The following is a 13,798-nucleotide window of genomic DNA, read 5'->3' on the forward strand; positions in this document are numbered from 1 at the left end:
TCACACTTCTGTGAAATCAAACTGTCCACTTAGGAAGCAACACTGATTGACAATACATTTCACATGCTGTTGTGCAAATAGAATAGACAACAGGTGGAAATTATAGGCAATTAGCAAGACACCCCCAATAAAGGACTGGTTTTGCAGGTGGTGACCACAGACCACTTCTCAGTTCCTATGCTTCCTGGCTGATGTTTTGGTCACTTTTGAATGCTGGCGGTGCTTTCACTCTAGTGGTAGCATGAGACGGAGTCTACAACCCACACAAGTGGCTCAGGTAGTGCAGCTCATCCAGGATGGCACATCAATGCGAGCTGTGGCAAGAAGGTTTGCTGTGTCTGTCAGCGTAGTGTCCAGAGCATGGAGGCGCTACCAGGAGACAGGCCAGTACATCAGGAGACGTGGAGGAGGCCGTAGGAGGGCAACAACCCAGCAGCAGGACTGCTACCTCCGCCTTTGTGCAAGGAGGAGCAGGCGGAGCACTGCCAGAGCCCTGCAAAATGACCTCCAGCAGGCCACAAATGTGCATGTGTCTGCTCAAACGGTCAGAAACAGACTCCATGAGGGTGGTATGAGGGCCCGACGTCCACAGGTGGGGGTTGTGCTTACAGCCCAACACCGTGCAGGACGTTTGGCATTTGCCAGAGAACACCAAGATTGGCAAATTCGCCACTGGCGCCCTGTGCTCTTCACAGATGAAAGCAGGTTCACACAGAGCACATGTGACAGACGTGACAGAGTCTGGAGACGCTGTGGAGAACATTCTGCTGCCTGCAACATCCTCCAGCATGACCGGTTTGGCGGTGGGTGTCATGGTGTGGGGTGGCATTTCTTTGGGGGGCCGCACAGCCCTCCATGTAGGCCGCACAGCCCTCAGGTAGCCTGACTGCCATTAGGTACCGAGATGAGATCCTCAGACCCCTTGTGAGACCATATGCTGGTGCGGTTGGCCCTGGGTTCCTCCTAAAGCAAGACAATGCTAGACCTCATGTGGCTGGAGTGTGTCAGCAGTTCCTGCAAGAGGAAGGCATTGATGCTATGGACTGGCCCGCCCGTTCCCCAGACCTGAATCCAATTGAGCACATCTGGGACATCATGTCTCGCTCCATCCACCAACGCCACGTTGCACCACAGACTGTCCAGCAGTTGGCGGATGCTTTAGTCCAGGTCTGGGAGGAGATCCCTCAGGAGACCATCCGCCACCTCATCAGGAGCATGCCCAGGCGTTGTAGGGAGGTCATACAGGCACGTGGAGGCCACACACACTACTGAGCCTCATTTTGACTTGTTTTAAGGACATTACATCAAAGTTGGATCAGCCTGTAGTGTGGTTTTCCACTTTAATTTTGAGGGTGACTCCAAATCCAGACCTCCATGGGTTGATACATTTGATTTCCATTGATAATTTTTGTGTGATTTTGTTGTCAGCACATTCAACTATGTAAAGAAAAAAGTATTTAATAAGATTATTTCATTCATTCAGATCTAGGATGTGTTATTTTAGTGTTCCCTTTATTTTTTTGAGCAGTGTATAATTCTATATCACTATATAAAATGCATCCAACAATTGCAACATCTGCCTATACCCACACATATTGTCTCAAGAAAATGTTATATTTTTAATACCCTCAATCATCATGTTAGGCACACCTCATTACGATATAGGCCATCATCACTGTCAATCATGAATGCTAACCATCCTGAAATCTCATTAGAAATGAGGAGGTGTTTTTGGTGTAACAGTAACGTTATAGGTCTACTATGCTAAGCTATTATATTCAGTTCTGTTATGTAAAATGCTAATGAATCATTATGTGATCTTGCGAGACATTGATTCAGCTTTGATCTAACTTTACTAAATGATAACCATTGTGAGAAGTGATAATCTTCTATTTGTAATAATAATTATAAGTGATGATTAGGACTATTAGGTGTAGGCAACAGATCCTAATGAGTGTTAATTTAAACGATTGGCATGATAGCTGAAGGATAGCTCTGTCACGCTCGTCGAACAGAGAGGACCAAGGCGCAGCGTTGCGGGTGAACATATTTATATTTATTGACTAGATCACACGATCAAAACAAAGAACGAAACGTGAAGTCCTTCGATACACAAACCAAAAGGAACAAGAAACCACAAAACACAAAGTGCAAGACAAACAGTTAAATATGGCTCCCAATCAGAGACACCCAGCTGACACTCGTTGCCTCTGATTGGGAGTCACTCAGACCAACATAGAAAATTAAACATAGACTTACACACCCTGGCTCAACATAACATAGTCCCCAGAGCCAGGGCGTGACAGTACCCCCAAAGGCGCGGACTCCGGCCGCGCAAACAACCCACAACAGGGGAGGGACCGGGTGGGCACTCCGCCTCGGCGGCGGATCCGGCTCGGACACGACCCAGGCACGGGTTGTGCTGGACTGACGACGCACACCCCTGGCTTGATGCGTGGAGGAGGAACGGGCCGGACCGGGCTGACGGGCGCACCCCTGACTTGGTGCGGGGAGCAGGAATGAGCCGGACCGGGCTGACGACGCGCACCACTGACCCGGTGCGGGAGCTTGGGCCGGGCCGGACCGGGCTGGCGACGCACACCACAGACTTGTGCGGAGAGCAGGAACGGGCCGGACAGGGCTGACGACGCACACCACTGGCTTGGTGCGGGAAGCTTGGATGGGCCGGACTGGGCTGGCGACGCGCACCACAGACTTGGTGGGAATGGCGGGAACAGGCCGGGCCGGGCTGGCGACGCGCACCACTGACTTGGTGGGAATGGCAGGAACAGGCCGGACCGTACTGGGGACACACACCACTGGCCCCACGCAGGGATCAGGAACGGGCCGGACCGGACTGGTAACACACCCCAGTACCTCTCGCCGTGCCTCCACACTTTCCCTCTCCTCTGTGCCCAGTGGCCCCCTAACCTGGCGGCCTTCTCTGCCAACGCTTTGCACCGCTCTAACCCAGACACCTGCTGGCCCGCCGTCGTGAGCCCCCCTAAAAAATTTCCTGGGGGTCTCTCCTCCCTCTTGCCAGACTCGCAATCATCTCCTCCCACGTCCATCCTCTCTCCTCGTCACGCTGCTTGATCCAGTCGAGGTTGCCACGGAGATCTGCCAGCGATGGCTCCTGAACACGCTGCTTGGTCTGGTTAAGGTGGTTTCTTCTGTCACGCTCGTCGAACAGAGAGGACCAAGGCGCAGCGTTGCGGGTGAACATATTTATATTTATTGACTAGATCACACGATCAAAACAAAGAACGAAACGTGAAGTCCTTCGATACACAAACCAAAAGGAACAAGAAACCACAAAACACAAAGTGCAAGACAAACAGTTAAATATGGCTCCCAATCAGAGACACCCAGCTGACACTCGTTGCCTCTGATTGGGAGTCACTCAGACCAACATAGAAAATTAAACATAGACTTACACACCCTGGCTCAACATAACATAGTCCTCAGAGCCAGGGCGTGACAGTACTCCCCAAAGGCGCGGACTCCGGCCGCGCAAACAACCACAACAGGGGAGGGACCGGGTGGGCACTCCGCCTCGCGGCGGATCCGGCTCCGGACATGACCCAGGCACGGGTTGTGCTGGACTGACGATGCACACCCCTGGCTTGATGCGTGGAGGAGAAACGGGCGGACCGGGCTGACGAAGCGCACCCCTGACTTAGTGCGGGGAGCAGGAATGAGCCGGACCGGGCTGACGACGCGCACCACTGACCCGGTGCGGGGAGCTTGGACGGGCCGGACCGGGCTGGCGACGCACACCACAGACTTGGTGCGGAGAGCAGGAACGGGCCGGACAGGGCTGACGACGCACACCACTGGCTTGGTGCGGGAAGCTTGGATGGGCCGGACTGGGCTGGCGACGCGCACCACAGACTTGGTGGGAATGGCGGGAACAGGCCGGGCCGGGCTGACGACGCGCACCACTGACTTGGTGGGAATGGCAGGAACAGGCCGGACCGTACTGGGGACACACACCACTGGCCCCACGCAGGGATCAGGAACGGGCCGGACCGGACTGGTAACACACCCCAGTACCTCTCGCCGTGCCTCCACACTTTCCCTCTCCTCTGTGCCCAGTGGCCCCCTAACCTGGCGGCCTTCTCTGCCAACGCTTTGCACCGCCTCTACCCAGTACACCTGCTGGCCCGACGTAGTGAGCCCCCCCCTAAAAATTTCCTGGGGGTCTCTCCTCCCTCTTGCCAGACTCGCAATCATCTCCTCCCACGTCCATCCTCTCTCCTCGTCACGCTGCTTGATCCAGTCGAGGTTGCCACGGAGATCTGCCAGCGATGGCTCCTGAACACGCTGCTTGGTCTGGTTAAGGTGGTTTCTTCTGTCACGCTCGTCAAACAGAGAGGACCAAGGCGCAGCGTTGCGGGTGAACATATTTATATTTATTGACTAGATCACACGATCAAAACAAAGAACGAAACGTGAAGTCCTTCGATACACAAACCAAAAGGAACAAGAAACCACAAAACACAAAGTGCAAGACAAACAGTTAAATATGGCTCCCAATCAGAGACACCCAGCTGACACTCGTTGCCTCTGATTGGGAGTCACTCAGACCAACATAGAAAATTAAACATAGACTTACACACCCTGGCTCAACATAACATAGTCCCCAGAGCCAGGGCGTGACAAGCTCTACCATTCGACCAGTTCAGGAAGAAACAACAATAATTTGCGGTATAGCCTAATAGCCTAATAGCCTACGACTACGTGGTATAGCTATTTGTTGGCTATAGCCTAATGTAAATACATACACATATATCTTAATATCATTGCACTGTCTGTGAGGATAGCATTATTGTGAGTAGGCTTTTCATTGTATTGTATATCTTACACTACGCTGTATCTTAAATAAACGCTGATTTGATTAGCTTGAACACAATATACCCTATTACAGAATAAAATAAAACAGAGAGGTGAACTATCGATTCATAGAATGTATTTGCCTAGATTAAACATACTATCAAATCAATTGACCAAGTAGTGAACATAAATCATTACTACGTAGAATTGCTGGAAATTCATTTTAAAACAGCCATAAAATCAATATTTTGGTGTGGTGTATTCATGCATCTGAATAAACTATCACCTTAATGCATTATTGCCTTCAACTTGGCCCAAATCACATTTCCAATTGCCCACCCTAACATACCAAGCTAGAACAGGCCCTGTGTCTCAACTAATAGCCAATGTAAGCTAAATATACCAAGCAGGGCTACTGTAACTTCCAGAGAGGGTCAGGCTCCTTGGGCTTTGTGGTGGACACTCCGGTTTGGGTTTCCTCTGAAGAACGGTGTCGCCGTGACCAAGTGGTCACATATCGTTCCAGGTTCCACTGCAAAAGAGGGGGTCCGTGGAGTTTTATGAACATCAAGGCAGACACACGTGAATTTGGATCCTAGATGGTGTGATGATAAGGTTAATGTGGCTAAACTCCTCTCACACTCCAATGCACCACACAACCAATAAACAAAACATACCGACATGGTTTACGTTTTCAACACCATAATAAATAGGCTATGTCAATCTGGACAAACAGAAAACACATCCCCCCTACCTTGTTGGCTTACCAAGTATTGAAGGCTTGGCTTGACAATCTGTGAATGTCATTAAACTATTTGGTGTTTTGTAACAGATGTCTATTTCCATTCATCAAATTGCCTCTGCACAGTTTGGATTGATTGATTTTATTTGTCACAAATAATTTTTAAAGTGACAGGGATTGCACAATAAAGTCGGCGACCTATTTCCATTGTGGTCCCTACATTTGTATATAGTAATATAAGGACTGAATGCACGTCTAATTTACACATCTCCATCTTGCTTAATTTTTTTACATAGCTATATCTATGGGCTTTTATGTTTTTCTGTCGTGCGTAATGTGCGGTAGCCTATATAATAGGCTATATGTATTGGATAACGACACAATTATTTGGGCTTTTTTGGGCTTGGGCTCATAACATGTCTTTAATGTAGGGCTCATAAAATGTATTTAATGTATGGCTCATCAGGCTCAGGTAGCATCAGACTTGACTTTCCATGCCGATCAAAGCTCTAATCAAATCCAGACATATTAATATGCTTTATATGCTTTAGAATGACACTTCTGGTTTGGGTGGGAAATACCTTGGAGAAAAGGGATTATTCTCGGGATGGAACATTTGTAAAATACCGGGAAAATATTCTACCCCAGTCTGTAGCTTATTCTGTAGATGTTTGGGGCTGCTGGTGAACCATGACGTGCAGGCATAATCAAAGTGACACTGGACTAGCGCACTTGCCAGAGTCTTTAGGGTGTCTATAGGTTTCCATCCAATTGGCGACAGATTTTCATGCAAATATTCTAAGATCTGCATAGAAACAATATTCACATTTCAGGGTTTCCTTTAGGAAAATGTGGCACCGGACAACATGACTGGGAAGATTTTAATTGACCAGATATTTGAGAAATGTACCGGACACATGCATTCAGATCAGACTTGGCACAGCCAGAGCCATCAATAAACGAGGGATGTTGACCAAATTAGCCACATTTACGTGTCCTTAAAAAACAGCCTATAACAAATTACAAAAACACTATTCCTTGTGTTTCAATGTGTAGAATATGCAAAACTTTATAGCCAATAAAATTGTTTTTTAGGCTACTTTCCTAAAACAATAATTGTCCACCACATGGTTCAGCTGTCGGAGATTTGAGCACTAAATGCATCAGGGCATTGCATGCATAGGCCTATAGGCTTAGGTGTCCACTGTATGATATTAATATAAAATATATATATATAGCCTATATGAAGGAAGAGAAGCTTAGGCCTATCCCCAGAGAGATAGAGATATGCCGGCGGCATGCTACGACACCGACATGCATTTCTTTATGTCAGATGGCTACTGCGTTTGCTCTACAGATATAGATGTACAGAAGGAGGCTAATTCGTTATGATCCGAATATTTTGTATAAAGATAAGCATTATATTGTTAGATTACAGGAGCAACTCTGGTAGGCCTGAAACATTATTCCTCACCTCAAGATCAACTGTCAGAGTCAGTTGGATTGCCGGTGCACACTGCCTTCATATCATAGGCTTGCAGTAGCTAAAGCTAAATAATATCCACACCAAACCTTCACAAAAGTTTCTAAACTTGATTAGGGTAATATGTGACCCGTTTCAGGAAGCTAGGCGTATGTCGCAAGTCACTACTTCACAGGAGAGGCATTGGAATGTCTTTGATTTTTATCAAAACGTTTTTTTGTTGTTGCAGAAATTCCTTCTGGAACATGTGAACTTTCATGTGCCTTAATAACAAACTTTTATTCCATCTGTAAATACGAATAATTTATTTTAATTATGAGCCTAGTTGGTTTAGCCATGGTAAAAGACAGGAACCTTCCCGCTAGCCATGATTGGCTGAGATAATGGATGGGCTGGACATGCAGAGAGATGAGTTCGGATTGGTCTGCCATGTAGCATGCTTCTGTCTATAACGTGAGCTGCTCAGTATGTGTAGATAATACTTTCTACCGCGGATGTTTTGAAAGATATAATGTTAGCCATCGAGAACTACAAAAGTTTTGCTACTTTCCTCAACAACATTGATGCCCTGATTTTAGCAGGCGCTATCGACAGATCAGTTGGAAAAAGTTGTGATGGGCTACGTTCTGCACATGCCACGGTCAGTGTGAACCGGATTGAGTTAACACAACGCTGGCCAAACAAGATGTAGTTACAAACAAAACAGAGTTAAATGGTTCCAGTCATGATTGGTCTGTGGCCTTGACTGTCTGTGAGTGGTTGCATTTCTCCACCCCATCCCTTAACTGTTTACAGGAACAATGGTGAGGTGTTTGCTCTGTCCCTATACTATAGATTGCCCTTTAACCTTTTGTAGCCTTCTGCCTGGTGTGTTTAACTTGTCTAAAGTATGGTATCTTTAAAGTTATTTTTTTTTTATATGTATTATTTGTATTTTTGTCTAGTTGAGTATATTATTTATATTGCTTTGTCTTGTCTGTGTGTGTGTAAAACTTAATAAACAGAGTTCTCAAAAAAAAAAAAATGGTTCCAGTCTGCCGTGAAGCGTTCATTCATGTACAGTATACGGGTAAGAGTCTAGCTACATTTTCAGTTAGGTGTATGATCTGTGTAGTAATATTTCGAAGTCAGATTAGGATATAGGCCAAGGCCTAGATAAAGTGCATTTTTACCCTGAGTTTTTCCTTATTGTAGGCTACTACTTTTACCACTTTTAGTCTTGAAATCTTTGGTTGTTTATTACACCGTTAACTCTGTTTAGCACATGCTCTCACATGTGAATCCTTAAAGAGATGGGTGGGGCTAAGGCTTTAGAGGGTGTGAACGATGCTGGTGTAGACAAATAAGAGCTCTCCAGTAGGTGTACCAAAACATTCAAGGGCCATTTTCTCAAAAGTGAGGTTACAAGTTGAGCAACTTTCAAAGCATAATTACTTTCCCATTGTTCCTCAACTGTAGTGTATGATATACCATTTTCTAGCTCTGAGTCTCTGCTTTTATCCAATGTAAAAAACACAATTTCAGATTTTGCAACATCCAGGTGGTGGGTCACACATCAAAAGTAAGTCAAGCCATTGTTTATAGGGAAAAGTACGAGCAGGCTATTATATTGCTGCAAACACAGCATTAGTTGGAACTTAATTTTGGCCATAAAATGGCTCAAAAGAATGAAACAAAACACTTGTGAACTGGTTTACACCTTCACAAACGTTTTGAACAGGATATATTGCAGCAATGACCAACAAAGGCAAGTGCCTACTATACCCAACAAATGACAGAAATAGGCTAATTATATGTATTTTACAACAGACCTACTTATAACCTATTTTAAACTAAATATGGAGCACACAATTAAAAAGACAGATCAAATTTAATTTAGCCAATGAAAATGTCTCAACAGAATTAAACAAAACATGTTTTGCATATTTAAAGATTAATAAATAGGCTTACAATAATAACAATGATATACAATAATAATGATAAAACAAATTATTATAAATAACTGTAAGTTCCAAAATGTCATCCTACCTGAATAGGGAGTTGCACAGTAGACTGCATTCTTCACATCTTAGTACACTACAATATTAAAACTTAAATTCCCCTTGTAGGCTTTTCACTATAGGCATGCTCTTTTTCCTCTAACTTTCATTTTACTTCAATGAAAAAGGCCTCCATCTTCACAATAGCAGTAGCCTAGGCCAAGGCTCCTCTCTCGGTCTCTCTCTCCTTTGTAGCAGGTGCACATGCGCCCAAGGCCTGAGAGAATGGTGCTGAAGCGCGAATTCAGGGTGTAGGCTATGATAAACAGCCTCTCCTGGACAATTTGGCCTACTACAATTTTTTTGGGGGGCTTTTAATTTTTTTATTGGCCAAAATCCGCAATTAGCCTACCGGCTAAGGGAAACCCTAGAGCATTTTCCCATCAGAGTTGTGTTTCCATCAAATTGACTTGTTGCAGATAAAAGTATGTGCGTAAATACGTAGTGCACATAAAAATACTTTTTGAGGTTAAATTCCCATGTACTGAATAAAAAATACAAGTTAAATGGATTTACATCGCATTTTCAACTCTAGGCTCTATGAAAATGTATGCACTCACTAACTAACTGTAAGTCGCTCTGGATAAGAGCGTCTGCTAAATGACTAAAATATAAATGTAGGCGTACTGATGGTTTTGTCACAAAAATTGTTGCGTAGGTATAGCGAATGTGCCAACTCTGGTATTGTCACGTGTGCTCTAGCCAACAGCTTGCAGATTCAGTGCAGTTATAGCCTACTACATGATGAGATTATTATCGACAAAAGTGCGAGATCATTTTTATTTGTCAAATGGCAGCCAAGCATTGATCATCACATCACCAGAATAAGACCCTCGATATGTATTGAAAGGAGCATCAAGCTTATATTTTGGATGAACGAGCGTATGCATACAGGAGACTTTTGAAGTAGGCTAATCAGTTGAAAACATTGTGACTGGTTGTGTTTATGCCACACAAAAAAAAGTTATATTTAGGCTATATTGAAGCGTTCTAGGTGCGTGAGGAATAGCCGCTCGGATTGGAGAGGAGGCAGAGTGTGCATTAAGCTTTCCTGAATAACTGGGCTTGCCGGGAACATATGTGGCCACATTGTTATAGGACGACTTGAGAGAATGATGATCCAGCAACAGACAGCGCATCTCAGTATCAGAAGTAAAAATACAGCCAGACTGGCCTGCTACTGTGCCTTTCTAGACCTTATCAACTGTCCAGAGTAGACCCACAACTGATCCACATCGAATGAAACATTCAAATAACATGACTTTGGTGCCGTTATTCAAATGGCGTTTTCACTGCAGCCTAGAGTTGGCTAGAATGTTGTACTCACTTGAAAATAATAATGCAGTTATTCATTGCATTGTAGTGTTGTAGGCTAGTCTAGGTAGGATAATTGTATTGTCGCTAAACATTTTTGAGCTTTGTCTCATGCCTTCACTGTTCTTTCATGCGCAATGATGCACCTGGTATCTCCGCTGCCTATCAGCTATTCAATTCATATAAAAAAAATGTATGCAGCTTTTAAGGTTTTAATGTGTGGTATGATTGCTAGTTAGCATATTGCAGATCTGGACAATGATCCACCTACCGCTATTGTCACTATGAATGGTGGATAGATGGCAGGATAGACCGTTAGACTATACTGACCTGTGGTATAGTAAAAATTAGTACAGGGAAAAGCGTAGTGCATAAGGGAAGTACCAAAACACCTTGATGATAAATTTGGCTAGGATGGAAGAAAATATATAGTAAAACCTGCAAAAGAGTGAATGTGAACCTGGAGAAAAACACACTACCCTCCCCTGTGCCCACTAAAAAAAACACACAACCCTCTCCAAAGCAAAAAAGTTTGACCACCCTCCCCTATTTTGAACCACCCCTCCCCCCAGTAAATTGCTAGAGAAAGGCATGACAGCAGGTAGGAAGTGAGCTACTGAACAGAGGACAGTTGGTAAAGCAGGTGTATTGTGGGTAGTGTAGTCTTACTGTATCTCTTTGGTCCATCCTCCAGGCAGAAGGAGAGGGTCAGTGTTGCGTCCTCCTCAAAGAACTCTGTGGCAAACGCATCCCACCACAGACTGTCACTCTCCTGAAAGAGAGAGAGAAGAAAGTTGATCAAATATTATCATATAATTTGCTTTGTTGCACAGAACATATTTTATGGAAACAACAGATGGTATACTATCTACGTATTCCCCCACAATCTCTTTGCTCCATGATAAGTACATCACGCATCAACCCAGGACATCCACCACTGTACACAACATCATGATATTGAAATAATTTTGCTATCACTAACAGGCAAAACGTTGTACCCTTTCACCTGCCACTCCGGGGAACATGACACCATCATTTACTAGATAATGTACTGTAACCGTCGACGACCCCATGTGACGCGTGATGTTGATTTCACCCGACATGTTAGGACAGATTGAGAGGCTTTCATTCGTTGCTCCACTGAGGGATCGCTGGACCCTTCCAGATGTTTACAATTATCCATGTCAACATCGCCTAGCGTCAAGTCCAATATGTGCTGACCCCAAGGACCTCGGAGGACAATGCAATGTGCTTCATATCAGCAGGTCTGGAGGTGTGTGTGATATAGGGAGGGGATGGAGGGAGAGAGGGAGGGGATAGAACTCCTGCAGTTCATTTAGTAGGTGAATCAATACATGATTATGACCTGGGAAGAGAGCGTCCGCTGGTGAAGCAGCATCAACATCCCTGGCTCAGAGATTGGTGATAAACCTAGTGATAGGCCTATGATACCTTAAGGGCTGGGATTCAATCAATTACAGATTGAGATAAACTGCACTGCTGTATCGGAGGTGTTAACCATGTTGTAACCAACACACCCTAATCTGATTCTAATCTGGATACATACTAGAAGTGCGGTTTCCCCCTATGAAAAATTATACACTCTCATCTGTCCATTTCTGCACAGTCACATATTTATCTTCGCTGCACCACCACTACCCAAATTTAGAGCACGCAAACTATGTTTCTTAATTCTGACCCAGATACACCCACTGCTGCGCCATCATTGCATTATATCACACACTGGGAGTAGTAATGATTGACTCAACAGGAGTCTTTGTGTGGTGTGTGTGATTGGGCTAGTGCCAGGCAACTGTCAGTGGATGGAGTCCCCCAGGGGACAGGAGGACAGGGTGGTATGGTGGTGGGATAGGGGGCATGGATGCCTAGCACAGCAGGGTTCCACTGGAGGATAATCAACAACAATGGTCACACACGCGACTGACGAGGCCTCCACTGGGACAGCACTGGATGAGCTTGTTGAGAAATGTGTATGAGAGAGAGAGAGGGGGGGGGTGAGAGAGAGAGAGAGAGAGAGAGAGAGAGAGAGAGAGAGAGCGAGAGAGAGAGAAAGAGAGCGAGAGAGCCCCAGGACAGCAACACAATTAGACCCAACCAAATCAGGAGAAAACAAAAAGATAATTACTTGACACATTAGAAAGAATTTACAAAAAAACAGAGCAAACTGGAATGCTATTTGTCCCTAAACAGAGAGTACACAGTGACAGAATACCTGATCACTGTGACTGACCCAAAATTAAGGACATTTTGGGAGGGAGGGAGAGGGAGAGAGAGAGATAAATTGCATCAATAAGTGTTTATCTGCATGGCTGTCTTTTCGGTGTGTGTGTGTGTGTGGGTGTGTGAGTATTTGCACGCGTGTGTGTGTGTGAGACAGATTCTGATTAGTCACACTCAGCAGGCTGAATGACCTCAGCAGATAATCCTGTCCTGTGAGGGGCCTTCAGGGAGTGAGAGTAGAACCAGGGTCAACAAGGCAGTCCCCCCCCTCTCTTTCTCTCACACACACACACTCTCTCTTTTTCTCTCATTCACTGTCTCCCCTCTCTGATGACAAGCCTCTCCATTCAATAACACTTTCAGTATGGTCGGCGGCTTTAACTTTAACTTTATTGCCATTCAACAACATTGATGGTCTTCGTGGTGTAAAGGCCTGAACATTGTATCACATTTCCATATACAGTGGGGAAAAAAAGTATTTAGTCAGCCACCAATTGTGCAAGTTCTCCCACTTAAAAAGATGAGAGAGGCCTGTAATTTTCATCATAGGTACACGTCAACTATGACAGACAAATTGAGAATTTTTTTCTCCAGAAAATCACATTGTAGGATTTTTAATGAATTTATTTGCAAATTATGGTGGAAAATAAGTATTTGGTCACCTACAAACAAGCAAGATTTCTGGCTCTCACAGACCTGTAACTTCTTCTTTAAGAGGCTCATCTGTCCTCCACTCGTTACCTGTATTAATGGCACCTGTTTGAACTTGTTATCAGTATAAAAGACACCTGTCCACAACCTCAAACAGTCACACTCCAAACTCCACTATGGCCAAGACCAAAGAGCTGTCAAAGGACACCAGAAACAAAATTGTAGACCTGCACCAGGCTGGGAAGACTGAATCTGCAATAGGTAAGCAGCTTGGTTTGAAGAAATCAACTGTGGGAGCAATTATTAGGAAATGGAAGACATACAAGACCACTGATAATCTCCCTCGATCTGTGGCTCCACGCAAGATCTCACCCCGTGGGGTCAAAATTATCACAAGAACGGTGAGCAAAAATCCCAGAACCACACGGGGGGACCTAGTGAATGACCTGCAGAGAGCTGGGACCAAAGTAACAAAGCCTACCATCAGTAACA

General features: G+C 44.9%; 1 protein-coding gene across 6 annotated transcripts in view; it reads right to left on the bottom strand.

The window, feature by feature from the left end:
• LOC121540621 (LIM domain-binding protein 2) overlaps positions 1 to 13,798 on the bottom strand; it is a 121,235-nt gene that overhangs the window by 89,890 nt on the left and 17,547 nt on the right. For all 6 annotated transcript variants that reach the window (XM_041849666.2, XM_041849658.2, XM_041849652.2 and 3 more), the window contains exon 2: positions 11,084 to 11,186. In XM_041849666.2, the coding sequence (XP_041705600.1) occupies positions 11,084 to 11,186 (103 nt within the window). The remainder of the gene's footprint in view (positions 1 to 11,083; positions 11,187 to 13,798) is intronic.

Source organism: Coregonus clupeaformis, chromosome 3 (assembly GCF_020615455.1).
Source record: "Coregonus clupeaformis isolate EN_2021a chromosome 3, ASM2061545v1, whole genome shotgun sequence".
NCBI lineage: Eukaryota > Metazoa > Chordata > Actinopteri > Salmoniformes > Salmonidae > Coregonus > Coregonus clupeaformis.